At 40.7% G+C, this 18,506-nt stretch overlaps 1 protein-coding gene across 2 annotated transcripts in view; it reads right to left on the reverse strand.

Moving 5' to 3' along the window:
• The window catches only part of trps1 (trichorhinophalangeal syndrome I), a 104,359-nt gene extending 92,525 nt beyond the window's left edge, over positions 1–11,834 (reverse strand). Inside the window, exons 1-2 of one of the 2 annotated variants that reach the window (XM_031586438.2) lie at positions 11,414–11,834; positions 4,819–5,172 (exon numbers count right to left, since the gene is read on the reverse strand). In XM_031586438.2, coding sequence (XP_031442298.1) covers positions 4,819–4,831 — 13 coding nt within the window. In that variant the 5' untranslated portion in view covers positions 4,832–5,172; positions 11,414–11,834. The other variant, XM_031586439.1, reaches the window with a different exon arrangement.
• Between the last annotated feature and the right edge of the window lie 6,672 nt (positions 11,835–18,506).

The raw sequence follows: 18,506 nt of genomic DNA on the forward strand, positions 1-18,506 counted from the left end.
TAAAGCATTCACAAAATGCATGTGTTATTAAGATAATATCAGCCGTGCTGTTAAAACAGAAAAGATGAAAATGGTTATTGTATTTAGCAGATGCGTTTGTCCCTAGAAATATAAAAAACAACCAAAACATTGCAACAAAATGCTTATAACACTATCGTATATAAGGCACATTAAAATTAAGTTATTCTGAAGTTCTAAAGTTTTTCTAAAGAGATCTTTAAATGCTTTCCAATACTCTTTGACTGTACGATGGATGTCACTTGATCGAATAGCACTAGGCAGCTCATTCTACCACCGAGGTACCACTAATGAAAATAATCTTGATTGCCATCTCTTGCAGTGGAGAGAAGGCAAAGAAAACAGGGGAATGGAGTAATTGAGTTCCGCCTTGACTAATTTTGCATATTGACAAAATAATATTTTAACAGCGTGGGTCATTGGGTCATTGGTGTTAGAGAAATGCTGCTCTGAGGCTTCTTAGATTATATTTATTGCTCATCCAACATGTGGTAGGAGAGTCAAACCTTTCTTTCATAGGGCGAAATGTTAGCGCCCACTTAATAAAAACTACAAACTGAGTTTGCGAAAACTGAGTTTTGTTGTGCTTTGGCCTTTCATCCACACGACTATGAAGTTTTTGGGGCCATTTCTGAAATTTGGGGTATATTTCTGAAAATTGGGTTTCAGAGTTGAGACATTCGGAAGAGCAGCCCTTACGTGGCCGTGTGGACAGGCGAAAACTGAGCTTTTGAGTGACACTGAAGTGGCTCATCACCTCTCGACCTGAACACAAACGCTCACAGGCCGGAACGTGGCATTCCATCCTGAAGTGGAGACTGGGCTGAGAACCAACGGCTCCATATTGTTCCCTCGGCTGATGCTGAACAGACATCGCTCAATGTGTGAACAACGTGGTCGGGACCGTTTTGTCAAGACTCCCTTCTTTGGATTGGCAATTACGCAAAATTACAAAAAAGAGAAAGGAAGAAAGAAAGACAGAAGAAAAAAAAACACATAACATTATTCAAGCTGCCAGAGGTGATGATGAAGACGTTGATTAATACGGCTTGGCTTTTTAAATAAACAAGTCCTGAGTGTGTGGTGCATTTGACATTACCCTTTAATTTAGGAGGCTTTACCCGAGACATTTTGTTTTCGCAGCTTCACTGCACCGCCCAGCCCCCTTTTCTTTTTACCCCTTTTGAGGCCTTTTTTTCCACCGCCATATGGTGCAGGCCTTGCGGAAACAATCCGCTAAAAACAACAGGCCTGCACTTAACCATTTCTTTTTTAACACCACATGGGACTGAATTGCTCCCTTGTTTTGCATTCTATCAGTGGTCTGAGGATCATTTCTTGTTTGGGGGGTTACTGCAGTAAGATTGCCAAGCAAGGTGATAAAAGATTGACATTAATTACCAGACAAGAAATCGCCTCCACTTATGAGCATGTTTCGCTGGTCTGTCCTCTAGCCTTGCCTGACCAGATATTACTTGTCCTTGCTGGATATGGAGGGAGGGAATCCAGCATATGGGAAGGTCGAGCAGAAATATGCTCGTGCTCGCGCGTAATCCGAAATGTAAAATTCCATCTTGGCATTGGAGGAAACCTGGAACTATTGACACACATCCGGCTGGCCCACGCGTCAGTGTTCCTGGTCTAGTGCCGGTGATGATAATGAATAGGCTTATTATGCTGGAATAAACATACATTTAACTTCAGTCACTCGCAAGGTCAAACCAGCATTGTAGCCTTTGAGCTTTTACAAAGGAAGAGGGAAAAAATGTGGAGAGGGAAGAAAAAAAAAAAAAAAAAAGCAAAGTCAAACTTTAGCAAATTAAATGCCTTGGGAAACCGTGTGGTCTGTGGAGACGAGAGCAGCGCCGATTTGGCTTGTGAGACATACTCGGACAACCGTTCAAAATCCACGAGAATCTAGAGCCACACGATTAGACTTTTAAATGAGCGTTATGGAATCCTTTGGAGCAGCGTGTCCCTCTACACACTGGCACAGCATACATCACACGAGCACCTACAGCAGGACTGTGCTGACTGTTGGACATTCTCTTTTCTATCTCCACTCTAATTCTTGGGGATTATACAAATCAAGGCTGCCTATTGTTAGCCAGTTCCTAAGGCTGAGCTCCAAAAGGCTGTTTAGTCGCCCGAAATAAAAGACCCGCAGAAAAGAAAATGTTGCAGCGACATCTCCTCAGCACTGGATGAGGACATGCTGTCAGCGAAAGTTAACAACAAAATCTGTGTGTAGAACCGAGTCTAATAGGAGTGGAGAAGTTAGGCAAAGGTATTTTGAAGACTTCTGGATATCCTTTATAATGGAAATGAATAACACAGAAAATTCACTTAACAGATCAGTGGTAAGGGCAACTGCACTGGAATGCCTTTATATGACATAGTAGCTGGATGTAACTCCCATACACTAGCACTGTGAGGCCTTAAGCAGAGGCCTTAACAGAGGCTTGAGAGCACTCTAGGAGGGTACAGAAGAGACGCCACTAAAACCTCAAATCAGACGTACAAAGCAACTGGTTTATATACCCTTTAGAGAAATATAAATATTATATTTTCTGATGTGACTTTGTGACTAAGGAAATCAGATTTTTTTTTTAAATCACCTAGTACCCTCTTATTTTCATTTTCTTTTCAAACTTGCATAATAATAATAATGATAATAATAATGATGAATTTACACATATTATCCAAGATACCAATACCATGACCAAAATTACTACTGATCATTCAATAGTACATTACGAGCATAATTGACTGAGGGGAGATTAAATGGATAGAATGATATTAAACCAATGTATCTTTGCCTCTCTTACATGTTGTGAAGATCCCTTCCCATAACAGGCTGCACCGAAAGGGGCCGCGGTAGGTCCAGACCAGGACCCCCTACCCAAATAGTTACTGTCACGCCACCTCTGACCTCAGACGCTGTGTGGGTCTCGAGAACGCATATAGGTTATCTTAGCTGTCGACTGTCCCTCAACTCGCTCACAAGCCAATGCGGGCATCAGTTTAGACATATTAGCCAATCACAAGCCAATGCGGGCATCAGTTTAGGCATATTAGCCAATCACAAGCCAATGCGGGCATCAGTTTAGGCATATTAGCCAATCACAAGCCAATGCGGGCATCAGTTTAGACATATTAGCCAATCTGAAGTAACAGAGGTAATTGTGTGCGTAAGTACAGACAGATTTTCTTCTCCAATGGGAGCCTGGAGAAAAAAAAAAAAGATCGCATGTGTTTGACATTACACAAATCTGCTGAAATGGCAGGGGCAGTTTCAAGGAGCATTCGTTCGTTTCTGCGGCGTTAACAAAGGATAGGTCTTGTAATAGCCAGCTCATTATTAGCACGTTTCATATGCATGCATCCCAATAGAGGAAAGAGAGATTGGTGTGGTCATGGTGGTGGTGAGGGTGGTGTGAGGGGAGAGAGGTTCAACTATGACACACTTTTAAACTCTCAGATCAACTACTGTTCAGTATCCCAAACCACAAAGTATGCGGTCCTTTTCTAAATGTAATGAGATTATTGGATTTCTACGCTCATTGCATTTGTATTATTAGTTCAAGACTAAAGCCAGCGACTCGAGCACAATAGTACGACACAAGGAAAAGACCATAATACCCAAAATGTCGTGTAGGATTTGAACAGCAGCAAATAACCGAAAACCTCTTAGGCTGAGAGAGGAAAGGAAAACGCTCGCATTTCTCAATTGCCTTTGACACTGAAACAATATAAACTTTCATGCAAAGTTTACAATAGCACCTGATGAATTTAAATCGGTGTCTACCAGTTACAAGCACAAAACACAATTGCCAGAGCTATTCAGATATTCCTTTCAAGTTGCTTGCGGCTGTCAGGTTCTGCTGCTTATTATCAATAATTCTGAAAAGAAACAAAGTCTGACTGTCTGGCTCTGCACAAAGACCTCATAAACGCATTGTATGAAAATTATTAGGCTTTGGAGTGCATTACATTTTAATGAAAACTTTATGCTCATCCATATAAGGAATGACACAGGGGCTTATTCTCATCAGTAAGCGCTACTCTGATAGTGCTGCAAAAGGGGAAAAAAAATATGTCTGATGTCTGGACCATTTCAAAGAAAAGGCAACATTAAAAGGAGGTCAGCGAGACGCATGGCTAAAGGGTTTGGTGGACCCACACAGAGCAGAGCGCCTATCAGACCGCAGAGAGTGAATATCTGGAGCAGAGACTCAGGGAAGCATGACTTCTTGTGTGGCCTCCAGACTTTACCTCAGAAAGAAAATTTGCGATGGTCAAGACAGACGGAGAGCCACGAGGGGGGAAAAAAGAGGGGAAAGTCAATAAAGACAACATTCCACATAAAAGGCTCCACGGAGCAGGGAGATGATAGCAGTGCCTCACTCCGGATCAAAGCGCTACATGGCTACCACAGCTGAGCTATCAAGCAGCAGGGCTCGCAACTGCAGGAAAGTTCAGCAACGCTGCGAGAACTTACACTCAGGGAAAAAAAAAAAGTTTCTCTTTTTTTTTTGCTGAGCATCTGATGATCCTGACTTAACCCAACCGAGTCACAAACACAAAGTGCGGATAAGGGCCGCCAAAACAACGATTTTCAAAATAATACTTAAAAAAAAAAAAAAAGCTTTACAATGTGCTGTCACTTAATCCGTATGCTTTGCCTAACCAGCCTTGCCACAAATCAGTTATGCTTTAAAATACGGGCACAAAATGGTAAACACAGTGAATAATCTGTTACGGTTTTCCCTGTCGGAGCTCATAATGCTGTGTACATACCTCTGCTGCGCATTGGGTTAGAGCATTATCAGCGGGGCTTTCAGGGAGGCAGATAGCAGAGTTGGCACAATATCCAAAGCCCTTGCCCTGCGTCTCAGTTATCCTTTTATTTCACTCCCATACTGGATACGTATTTATTCCATTGTTGGATTGTTGGGTTTGTTCTTCTGTATGCTTCCTCTTCTTCTGTTTTTTTCCCCCCTTGAAGGTTTCTTTTTCTTGTCCTCCTTTCCTGTCCCCGTGTTTATTTTTGTTTGGACAGTCGCTTTTCCTCCTATCGTTTCTTCGCAGGCCTTGGCAGGTGAATGTGGTCCCGGGTTCAAGCGGCGTACGCGTCACAGAAAGCTTCCCTCACTGTAAGAACAAACCAGAGAAAAGACGGGGGAAAAAAACTTTTAAAAGTCAGAACAATTACTGTGAGCAATGAACAAAGCAGTCACATAACAGCTTGTGAGTCAATCCGTGATAAATACACAAGTACACAAACACACACACACAGATATATACATAAGGATAAAGACATGCCTGTTAGATTTGCTATAAAGTTTTCGGATACACAGAGATCAAAAGTTCCCCAGTATTCCTTTACTAAGACTGAGTGGACTCCCGGTCCTCTGAGGGCTAACCAGGTGATCCCAAAAAAGAAAAGAGGGAAAAAAGGGAAAACAATTAGTCAGAAGTGTAAACATAGTGAGAGAAAGGAATCCTGTGTCATCTCGCTCGGTGGAGACATGACAGCAGGTTTCATGAATGGGGGCCCTGACGAGACAGGCCCTCTGGCACACCAAATTGGAAACAGGAAAACAAACATTCTCGAGGAAAACTCCTACACCCCCCCATCCCCCCTCCCCACCTTTCACACACAACTGGCCCCCTCCCCACCAACTCCCTGAATCATTCAGTGCAACCTGTCTCAAACAATGTAACAGAGTATTCTACAGCCACTGTACTAGGCCCAGACCACACAGATGGAAAGAGAACACTTCACCACGAGGAAAAAAGGGGAGAGAGGAGAGAGAGGAAAGGGACAAAAAAGTGTGGAGGCAGGAACACACACAAAGACTCCCGACGAGGAGAGAGCTAAAATGACTCATCAAGGCTCAAGAGAAGCTCAAGTCTAGGTAGACACGTCTCCAGCACCATAGACACAGGGAGACAAAGAAATAGACCTACACTGGACTGATAAACCTATGCTGGACTGACTTTACAATAAGACAGTAACTAGTCAAACTGATATGACTGCTTCCCTCTCCAACTGGAGAGAGCACTGGATGGTGAGGGTACTGAACTAGGTCTATCTGCAGAAAGGCTAGGGACTGGCAGTGTCTGAAATTATACGGTGCATCAACACACATTACATGAATTATAATGTGACAGGTGATAATCATGACCCCTACCTCACTACACTGAAGCCCTAATACCTGTATATTATCGTAACTACTGCAAAAACACAGTTGCCTATGAAGATGTCGTTTGTAAACCAGCTTTTAAGAATTTTTGACATTTGTAATTACAAAGTTATGTTATGTATTATGTATTAAAAGTAGGGCATGTATTACAAAAGAAAGGTCTGTCTTATAATTGAAAACACTTTTCTGTTCTGTGGAGGGGAAAAAAAATGTATGCATAGTTTTTATTCACGCATGCTTTTGGCAGTATACACTGCTCAACATATGCGTAACAGCATATAAACACGCTGCGAACAAACAAGCTGAGGCAACAGACGTTACACTGACAGCACAGTATTATACAGTTGTGAGGTTAAAAAAAAAAACTCACATATTTTTTTTGGGGGGGGGACCCACACCAGGAGCAGCTACATTGCTGATGCTACATCTGCCTTTTCTGTTCATATTCTACCTGATCATTTTAAATCAACCGGCACTAATGAGAATTTCCTTATCTGCGGGAATTAAAACACTCGTGTGCTCTCCAAATTTGACTTTGCCAAGACAAAGATAGTTACACTGATCCCAGCCCATGGGCCAGGAAAAAGTAAAAATAATTCTGCGCTCCTGATATTAGAGAAGGGCCAGGGGTACAACTCGGGGTAACGACCACAGCTCTGGCTACCAGAAACACAAGAGAGCAGAGGCTACTGCTAGCCTACCCGCAAGGTCACTCTCTGAACGCCCTGAAACACCTGCAAAAATAATAAAGTGGTGCTTGCATAGCAAGTTTCTTCAGAGCATTGACCCCTATGGCACTCTGAGTGAGATCCATATCTAAATCCTCTGTGATGCCATCTATTCCTAGAAATGTTGTTGGTATAATTATTATTGTTGTCATCATTGCTGTTGCTGTTGTTTTTGTTGTGAATAATAATAATAATAATCAACCATTGAGGTGGTTTTGTCACACTGAAAATAACACTCACTAAAAATCTGTAACACCTTTTCTTTCATTTTCACAAAAACACACAATTAAATAATCAAATGAGTTCGTGAATAGTCCACCAATAACTTTTAATTGTTATGTGGTCGAGTGCGCTACACACATTTGTACATAATTCAATTATTTATATGATGATGAAGTTCTAACAGGGCATGTGTGATTATAAAATATCTGCATATAAATGTGCACAAAATGACAAGTTACTAAAAAGCATTAATGTTCCATCAGGAATATGGTGCGAATGCAGTAACATGTGGAACATGCCGCTGTGTTTACATTTCACCACTGATCATCCCCCCATAGTCATCAAACTTAAAAGCGTTAATTGTTTATGTCTACGGAAGGGCTGTAATGGCATGGGAAGCCTTGACAAATGAACTGCCACATTGGACTGGACAACAGATGATACACTGAAGATAAACACCCAATAAAAATACTTTTTCAATGGGCTGAGTGAAAGCACAAAAGTCTTTTCTCCTCGTGCAATCCAAGGTCTCCCTCATCACTTCCACCAAAATCGGCCGAACCAAACCACTGAAATACCAGCAGGAATCTATGGCATTATCAAAGAGCTAAAGCTACCAATTACAGAAGTCGGGCTTCTCAAAGTAAACTTTGGCATTACGGCAATTTTCCTAAAAGCAAAAGTTTCTTAGGTATCCTGAATGGCTATAACTATTGAAATTGCAAGGTGTCTCGTCAGTTGGTGACTCCGAATAAATAAGTACATAAAATACTTCTACCCAAAAAAACTAATAAGTGAACATATCTGAGCATCACTCCACGGAAATGTATTGGAGACCAAAAAGGCTGTTCCTCAAACACCAACTGCATACAAAAAAATGCTTCGAAGGTGAAGATTAGACACAAACTCATCTATCACTGATAACATTTCTTGTGGTGGAAAATAAAATATCCATATAGAGGCAATACTTATTCCTGAAACACATTTTCTGTGTTTCATTTCAAACAGCACTTAAATGTTTGGCTCATTTAAGAAGGGCCTATGCACCCTTTTCTCAAAAGTTACTTCAATTTAATGGTGCCCTGTTTGACCCTATATTTAATCATACAGTGGCATCTGTTTCATCTCAATCTTTTATAGAGTTAGGTTTTCCTTTATCAGACTGAGTAAAATGTCTTTGGTAGTTTCTGTTAACAGGGCAAGGAGAATATATTTGCGAAACCTTTTTCTCTTACTGGAGGGAGAGAGGAAAAGTTTCCTCCCGTAGTTCTAGTTCAGTGGAAAGGTGAATGCATAATCATAAATCAACTTCGAAGTATACATGGATTAAAATTACATCAGTCATTTGCAAGTCGTCTTCAAAGGAGAAAAGGGAAAGTTTCCTCAGAAGTTAGGAAGCGACCACAAAAATACTTACAGTGAGTGCACTACTTCACAAGATGACAAATTCCCAGGTATTCCCAAAGACCATGGATCGAAGCAGATTCACCAGTAGTAGTATATATGTACTTGTAATACCTTTTCAAACGAAATGTTGTTTTTGTTTCTAACAAAAGTGGGAAAATATTTCAAGACATGTGGCTTGGAGAAAGACAATATTCCACTTGTGTATATAATATGTAGATATGCCTCTTTTGGGAGTCAGCTAGTCTCTCCTTCTCTGCTACATGGATCTTGTAGCAAGCACACATAGTGAGAGGCTGGCCTTGCTTGCGATTAGAAGTTACTCTGCAAAAGAAGTTGTGCAAACTCTAAAGCCATGTATAACAAACGCAAGCCCCCCACTGTTCCTTTCTCCTGCTGCCGAGACCAAATTCATCTGTCAGCCATAAAGTTCCCCGACTATACAGGCCCTGATCTATTGCAACCCTAACCCCCAACCCCCCCCAAAAGAACTCACAGATGTGGGGCCATTTACATTTCAAATATACCTCAAGCTTTTCAATCACTTCAAATGCCTCTTATCACACGACCAAAGCGTATCTTCCTTTTCTTTTGAGAGGAAGTATAGGCTTGCAGTCTATAATAGATAACAGTCAACACTCACAGAGAGCAGTTTTTACCAATACATTAACAAAATTCTTTTTTTATATATCATTAGATTCTTCAGAAACTTTCATGGTTGAATCAAAGCGGTATATAATTTAATGCCAGGCATAGCCTAAGATGTTTTGAGTCATTACTCTGAGTTTTGTTTTTACACTGAGGCCTACACCTTATTTTCAGTTTTATTTTCACCGCAATCATTGTTATTGATCAGGTGCAACTACTTATACATCATTAACCTTTCATAAATTATTTTATTAGGTCACTGTGAACACACAAAAAGCACATAATTAACTGATCTACTGATCCATTATTCGGAAATAAATCGTTGTTATTCACTGACTGCATGTGAGCACCACACCAAATGATGCGCATCGCTTGTTTGCATAGGCCACGTCATTAACAAACTTTCACTGACAAGAAAGAAATCTTTCATAGGTACACAGCGAATCATTTCCAGATACACCGCGTATAGCAAGTCTCACAGTTTACAGGAAATACTGCAACCCATCTACTGGAACCAACATGGGAATTTTGTGTCATAACAATGAGATATAGCCTTGAATAAACGCCAGTGCACTAAGTGGGGCTAAAAGCAAAAGATTTGATCTGATAACCTAGAATAGACTAAACCATAGGCTATTGCCCATCTACCGTCCACGCATAATCCCGTAAATTATACTGTTGCCATGGACGTCTCACGAACTAAGTAGCCTAAACTTTGACAAACTATGAAGACTGAATATTGAAGTAACTTTTACACACCAAAGGTTCTCTGTCCCCACACATCTCAGTAGCCAGGAGACAGCTCGGAAACATTGCAAATACGTCTGACATCAGAGAAAATACTGACCCAGAAAATGAAGTAGCCTTGGTTGTTTGTTTGAAGTATCTTATATGAATAGGCCTCTGATGTAGGATACATATAATGGTACATATACACCATGCAATCTAATTTTCAAATTGTGAAAAGTAGAAAAGTAATTTGTTCTTGCTTAGGCTATTAGTGACAACACTTAAAGAAACTTTCAGAACTATGGGCTACTCTCACTTTGCGCCAAAGTGCGTCTTAATGAATCTGTCAGTGAAACAAATGCCCACAACACTTACTTTTGAATTGGGCTTGACTTTCTTCTTAAACACTCACTTGCTTCTATCCATAATATGAAAGATATTTTGGAAATCTCGTTTCTTGCTAACTTTGAGAAGTAGCCTACTACAAAGATGCGGGCTACACTGCGTTTGTCTGCTGCCCCGAACGTGACTTGTAGACTGATAACAAAGTTTACCACACAAATAATAAACAAAAATATCAGGATATGCTTACAAAAAACACCTGATATATCTCATAAGTTATAACATGTTGGATAAACAAAACAAACAAAAGAAGACATGCAACAACTACTTTGAAGAATCACCATGGGTCTTTGTCGCTTTTCTAAAATATTCTCAAGCTCAGAGCATGTTGCTATGCCTACGCGTTTTCTTATCTTTGAGAAACATCAGTTACGGAAAGTTGAAAAAGTTACGTGGAAAACGTTATCATCATAGCGCTACGGTCGTTACATTTTAAATTCTCCCCACATAGGATACTATTTTAAGTTTTAGGAACTGTAGTTCTGAATATGATACTTTGTATAACCCCCTACCATGCGCTTTCTCACAAACAATGAAAATAAATACACGCGCTGCGGCAAAGAAGACTCCACATCTTGTCACATCTGAAATAGGACCGCGTTAGCACAGACTTCAAATGCTATAGCTTCCACATAGACTACACCATACGTTCGAATTTACAACACCTCAACGCGACTGCATTTCAACAGAATGAAATAAAAGGATTTCAAGAAATGGGAAGGAAAAAGTAAGCCACAAACCTATTGGAACTCATGTTTTTCTTCCTTGTCTGTGAACGTGACCACTCTGGGGCTACTGCTTGTAGCAAGTAGCCAATTTCAATTTCTCATGCGTTTGACCCAACAAAACCTAAATGCCATGTGAAATCCGAGAAGCCCTGCTCTTTTTTCACAGCAAAGTAGCTCACAACTGATTCACGAAATCCCTTAGCTCTTTCAACATTACATAACATTCGCTTCTAAAAAGCGATTCAGCATTCAGGAACTACTGCAAATTCACATCTCATTGTTGTCTGCCATCCTCGTAATGTTCATTGATTCGCTTTCTCCTTACCTGTTGATTAAATTGCAATAGTCTTTGCAGTCTGAAAGATGGTGGAGCTTTGGCGTAAGCCATGAACCGTCTTTGTGTTGTTTGTTTGTTGATCTCGGGGTATTATTTCTTTTTTTGTTGTTGTTAGGGGGGATCTAAGATTTCGAATTTCTCCTGTGCAAGTGGAATCGGGGTGACTGTGTTTGATATTAAAAACGCCTGAGACTGGATGGAAAAAAGGAGGTTAGTTTGCAGTGATCTCAGTTCTTTATCAGAAATGTTATCGCTTGTCAGGACCTCAGACTCCAAGCATTACGTCAGTTTCAAGACACCAACACTATTAATATCAAGAAGCCCTTGCGGAGGAAAGCGCCACCCTAGACCGAGTGTTCTTAAAGGCACAGGGACCTAGTTCGCCGCTCACAGTCAGACCATTGCTTAATTATTCAAACCGATTTCAACAAACTGCAGCGCTTTCAAATACGATCAAATATTTATTTTGATTGACACTAACGCCGCTTCCAATGTTTTCCGATGTAATTCCAGTATTTTAAATCAAGGATGTAACTTCAAATAAAACAATTTGAATTTGTCACAGTTAACAATTCCTTTTAAATTTTAACCTGTTGGCTATCTATAATAACAGAGGCATGTGCTCAAATTCAGGTTTTTGAACGTGGTAGGCCCTTCTCTAACATCTAAACAAGTGGCCAATGAAACATGAAGTGTGGGATTCATCCCTTGTATTCTAAAGTAAAGTTTGGAAGTTAAATCTAACACCCTGGAAATGGATTGTAAATGTGACCACAAGTGTCTGTTGTCACCTGGTTGAAACCACTAATATCTCTCTCTCTCTCTCTCTCTCTCTCTCTCTCTCTCTCTCTCTCTGTGTGTGTGTGTGTGTGTGTCTCTGTCCGTTGTCTGTCATTATTGAACACACCATGTAAATCAAACTTGAGCAACATTTCCATAGTAGGCATGCACGCTTGTCAACGAGTTTTAGCTGTGGAAAGATACAGTGAAGTTTCATGTGAGTTTCATCCACCATTCGCGGTGCTTAGTCATTTGCTCACTTCTCAGAATGCGTGTTTACATGCCAGTATAGTCAATCTGAAAACCAACTCATAAAGGTGTACCAATGCATGTATAAATAACTTTATGAGTGCTGTATGATTGCGCTCAGGATGCCTTTCTTCAGGTTCTCTTTTTGTTGCCTCTTTCGGTGAGTTTCAAAAACCTGCCATGCACATTAAGCATTGTTTACATTCATCTGTTTTCCAGGAGAGAGGAGTGAAGTATAATACTTTAGACGAGTCTGCTAGAAGTTTTTAGAAATACAAGTATTAAACTTTGACATGCTTGAAAACCTATTTGGAATTCTGCAGTCATCCATCTCAAATTCTGCCCAATCATAGAATGACAAGAATTAGGTACACTTCACCAAATATAATTAAACTGTACAACTGTGCATATTGAAACAGTTTATAATTATGTGCAGAAATGGTTCACATGGCACAGTCTTCCTGTTTAGTGTATAATAATAATGATAATAATAATAATAATAATAATAATAATTAACATACCGAAGAATACAGTATTGCAACACTTCATCAACTGTTTATGTTTACCCAAGAGTAAAAACACTAATTTCCCTGTAATGTTAAGGTTGAAATATGCAATTGTCTTATTTATTCATTCATACATTTACTGCAAAACTCATCTCTCCCTTGTAAGCATTCATTGTTTATGAATTTCATGCTGTGCAAAAAAGGGTGTTAAATTAGGTCTTTTGTAAACATTTAATGGCTATGGCACTCACTGTAGAATTCTCCCAAACGTTGTGATTTGATTTTCAATAAATTGCTATTGTAATAGATTGGATCTAGATACTAACATTAGATATATACTTTGCTTAAAGTTGTAATAGTTGTATAACAGTCGCCATAGGAGAGAGATATATCAGGCAATGGATAGTTTAAGGTCATTTTTAAGTACAGTGCATTTTTTTATATTGTGCGATAAACAATTGGGGGGCATTTCAGTGCATCCAGAATGTTTGTGTTTGTGTCTTTTTTTGCGTTTGTTTATGAATCTGTGTTTGTGTTTCACTGTGTGTATATGGTGCTGATCTACTTGTCCGAATTAATTTGTCATGAAAAGTATTCCGTAATGTCAGTATCACTTGAACATGGTATATAACACTGATGATTGTTTAAACTGATTTTAGATGTCCTGAAAGGAAATAATAAACACTGCTTCATAAAATTCTGCTGGTGTCCCATTTGGGAAGAGTCACATGTATGAAATAAAAACCGATGATCACACCCCCACAAGATCATGTGTAGACCAGACAAGTAATGCACTTGCCTTCGAATATTTTTAGTATTCTGTGAGACAGATTACATACTGTCATCCTTGGCTCCATCACAGTATCCCATCTATGTGGTTGATAAAGTTTCAGTATTGCCTTACGTCTGTCCATGCTAACACCCTACGACATCATGTGGTCATATTTAGAACTCGTGATGGGGGAAGGTGACAACAACCCTTCTCTGATTTTTTTTCTCTCGCTGCCTCATGTAAGGCTAGTGGCTAAAAGCTGTGGCCATCCACAGTCCACATTATGGATCCATGTAGTGTTTTCCTGTTAGCCGGTCACACCACAGTCAAAACCAGCATGTCTTTGTGTGTGTGTGTGTGTGTGTGTGTGTGTGTGTGTGTCTATGCGCACGCTTCAGAATGTTTCACCAAACTCTGTACTCATCCTATGATCTAAAAGCCAAGCAAGAAACAACAAAAAAAAATATATATTTTTCCTGTTGTCGGGACCTTCACCGTTTCCTGATATCAGTCACTCTCACTTCCTGTTTGTGTGTGTGTCTGTTTTGCAGTATTCGGCCTGGACAGAAGCCACAGGCGTGGTGCTGTGCTTTTTGCTTGGCATAGATGTCACTCTGTCGTCTGTCACCATCCCTTCCTGCCCTTGGTTTTTTTTCTTGCTTCCCCATTTGATTCAAAATGACTAAAACACCAACAAGAGAGTCCTATTCAACCCACAGACAGTGGATAAATATTAGACCTCTGGTTAAGTACTAGGTACAAAAATAAACCCACGATTCATGACGTCCAGAGACAGACAAAGTTGGCCTTTATGAGTCCTTTGAAAGAGCAGCCTAATCGCCCACCCTTGCACTTTATACAGCACAACAAGTGAACAAAAAGGGAATATAGTATTATAGAGACTTAAGAATTGTAATCCGCAGCCTTGGAAGAAGGAACAATGCAATGAAACGTCATTCGGAAAACCTGGCTGGTTGTGTGGCAATGCTATCCCTCTCTGTCAGTTTATTTACCTTTACAGTTTCAAGAATGTTAATGTAGCCTTGTCATAATATTACCTAGCATAAATGTGAAGGGCTAAATGTGGCCTACAGTTGGTAGCCTAACCTTTTTGAAGAGAGGGATTATAGGATAGGAATGATTCAAATGATTAGACCCTAAAGGTATTATTCTGCCTTCTCTTGGTTACTTTTTGCATTCGATGAGACTGGGTGGAAAACATCTTAACTTCTGAGAAAGTCTGGGCAAACAACAGGATTATAAACAATTATGGCTTTTGTACCCCCCAAAAAAGGGATATCTGTCTCAGGGCTGAATAAAAGGTTCTTCTGTGAGAAACATGAGAACTATTCATGGCCAGGAAAAGCAGATAAGAATGGTAAGCAGGTCAGACTTTATGAAAAAATATAACTAGGTAAGAACTCCAGTGTGCTGGATGGAGAGTGGGGAGGGAAAAAAATGAAAATACTATTGAAGACTGCAGCTGTTTGAGTTGCATTTATTATGGATGTGCCAAGATAGGAAGTTTAATCAGAAATGAAGGGGTAAGAAAGAGCCAATATGCTGTCATTATAGACTGCGGCTTCTCTGCTGTATACAGTGGTATTTTAGCAGTCTAAACGTTGACACAGGATAATCAATATGGTTCACAGAGATGTAGTTTTAGCTGGAAATTTGAATGCTATTTAAAATGCTGGATGTAAACTGGGCATTATTTCGACCAACAGATCCACAGACTCAAAGGCTGGACCTCACAAAGTGTGTGTTTTTGAGCAATATCAGAGTTAGTCCAGTGTCTAAACACTCAAGGAACATTTCCTGAGTGCGGCAGAATTGTATATGCGGAACACAATTTGATTCATAAATGAGCGGTTTTCAATTGTAACATTTGCTTCATCCATGCAATTTTAAAATTAAACTCACAGAGTGGAACTTTGGAACAAAGTGAAAACTTTGAGAACAGTTTAAGGTGATTTTTTTCCACTTCCTTTCTCATTTTGAAGGTAAATTATCTAAAAATTGGTTGGATGAAAAGACAATTTTATACTTCAGTAAAACGTCATTCAAATACAATTCCATAACCAGTATTAAAATAACCATAACTCCTTCCAAACAAAAAATAAATAAATAAATATAAAAGACACTATTAGTTATAGTAAGGTCTTCACCTTCATGGCACCATCAAGAGCAACAGGACTCTGGTAGGAATAGACCTCTAGCCGGTATAGCCCCCCCCCCCCCCCCCCCCCCCCCCCCCCCCCCCCATCTGAGAGGAGTTGCTCGCATGCAAGAGAAGATCAAATGAGTGCAAGGATAAAGTCAGCCATGTGAAGCCCGAGCCAGACAGACAGGATCTGAGCCAGCAGGGCGGACGCAGGACACTGAGCCCTCAATCCATGACTCCATGGACGAGAGAACCGGAGAGAGTGAGAGAGAGAGAGAGAGAGAGAGAGAGAGAGAGAAAGGGACAGAGAGAGATATATATATATATATGGGAGAAAGAGAGACACATAAGGATGAGGAGAAAAAGATAGAGAAAAATACAAAGAGAAACAGAGAGAACAACTGAATGACACATTTAGAAAGAGAAAGAGAGGGACTGAGTGCAGAAAGAGAGAGAGAGATGGAAGGAGATGAAAAGAGGAAGTGCGGAGAGAGAGAGAGAGAGAGAGAGAGAGAGACCGGGACAGGGACAGGGACAAGGACAGTGAGAGAAACAGAGACTGGCCCTTGGGCGTTTTTTTTCTTATTATTATTATTTTTCATTCACTGCCATTTCTCTCGAACTGAAAGAGAGATCTGGGAATGGGGAAAGCTGAGCATGATCCCATGGAACACATCACTTCACAACACAGCACAGCACAGCCCAAGACACCGGCCCCAGTGACAGTGGGATTAAATCACTAAACTACACAGACAGGGACAAGGCTGTTTTCGAGGCACAGAGAGAATCGAGCCCCTTCAAAAAGTAATGGGTCTCGAGGACCAGGTAACACACTCCCCAGGGAACGTGGAATGAGGGTCCTGCGAAGGTCAGGAATATTCCAGATCATCATTAAATTATTCAGCCTCATCCATGGATAAATGGCGCCTTAAAGAGGTGAATATCAGCGATAGACTCCCTTCTCACCTGGCCACCTGACATGTCCTTTTTGAGGAGTTCTGTAGAGGGAACATGAAGAACAGCTGGAGGGCTCCATTAAAGAGATCATAAACCAGAAGTCCACTACATTTGTCCCCTCCTCACTCAGCTAAATGATAGCATCCTACTTCCGTCTTTGGCAAATGACAGAGGGGGAGGTGGAGGATGTTAAAGTGCAATCCGTTATTGTGGTCTCACCTGAAAGGCTGATATCTTTTATATACACATCAGAAACTCTTCACATGATGTCCTCAGGTGAACCGATGTGATTTTGGCCCAGATGTTGGCACCGGTGGCTTTGTGCCCGTGACCACTAACTTCCTGAAACGTATGCCATCTGCCTGCGAGATGCACAATGCACAGACACGAACACACATTTGGCTGCCAACTGAACAGGCAACAGACACCCACGACATTTCAAGAGAGGTACCCAGAGAAAGAGAGAGAGAGAGAGTGAGAGAGAGAGAGATGGAGAGAGAGTAAGAGAGGGCAGAGCAAGACTCTAGTCCACCATTATCAACCATGCACTCTGTCAGAACCTCCAAAAGATAACAAACTTGATGTGCATATACACAAGTCACCAAAGGCCTGAGAAGCAATCTGTCTTGGTGTGCTGATAGCACTGTATCCATGGGGATCATCAAATATTACTGTGAGATGATAAAATGATACCAAGGAAGACCAAGGAAGGAAGGCCAAGATGGGGACCCCTTACTGAGGAGCCACCTAATGGACTCCACAAATAGATCATTCTTCAATATGTGTCACCCCCTGTTCTCCACACTTCCTTCGAAAAAAAACAGCCTTGGAAACTGACATCAAGTAGAAATGTGCAACAAGCAATTTCACAAGATCTTGATAGCTTGAGATGTAGATTTTTATCACAACTACAGGGAATCGTTTCACACTTACTTAAGGTGCGACACATCGTGTGTAATTTACATGTAAATTATAAGCAATCATAAAAAAAGATTGTGATCGCTCCCTCAGCAACTCATGTCTCTTCTTCCTTTCCCATGACATCCAGACATTTCCATAGAATGTTTGATCTACTTTAAGCTATCAGCTAACAGATAATAACTATGGTCCTCTCTCTACTGCTGTCAGCTCTTTTGTGAAGACCAGAAAAATCCGATCAGGTTGTCATATCCCATCTTACACACACACTCACACACACACTGACACACACACACACACACACACACCCACACACAAACACACACACAGTGTCTAATTTTTTAATAGCGCAGGATAGGGAAAAAAGCAGGTTCACATGTCAGATTTTCTTCATGCACTGTCACCCTTTATCGCTGCCCATTTCCCATAAAATCCACCCCTGTCGTTTAAGCACTTCCCTGGCTGCAGCTGTGGAGAAACTGGCCTGCTGCTCGAAGTTGAAGGCACAGCATGTGCCGGTGTGCTCCATGGCATCAGCTATGGGAGGGTTGTTCCCCCCCGACACACACACACACACACACACACATACACACAGTCTTTCTCTCTTTCCCTCTCTTCGTACCTTTCCCCCCACCCACTTTATCAAACCCTTATAGCATTCTCCCCCATGTTCACCCTCTTTTCCTCTCCCTCCCTTCAGGGTACACACAACTCTGTTTGTTTGTTTTGAATACA

This window comes from Clupea harengus, chromosome 19 (genome assembly GCF_900700415.2).
Source record: "Clupea harengus chromosome 19, Ch_v2.0.2, whole genome shotgun sequence".
In the NCBI taxonomy this organism is placed as follows: Eukaryota; Metazoa; Chordata; class Actinopteri; order Clupeiformes; family Clupeidae; genus Clupea; species Clupea harengus.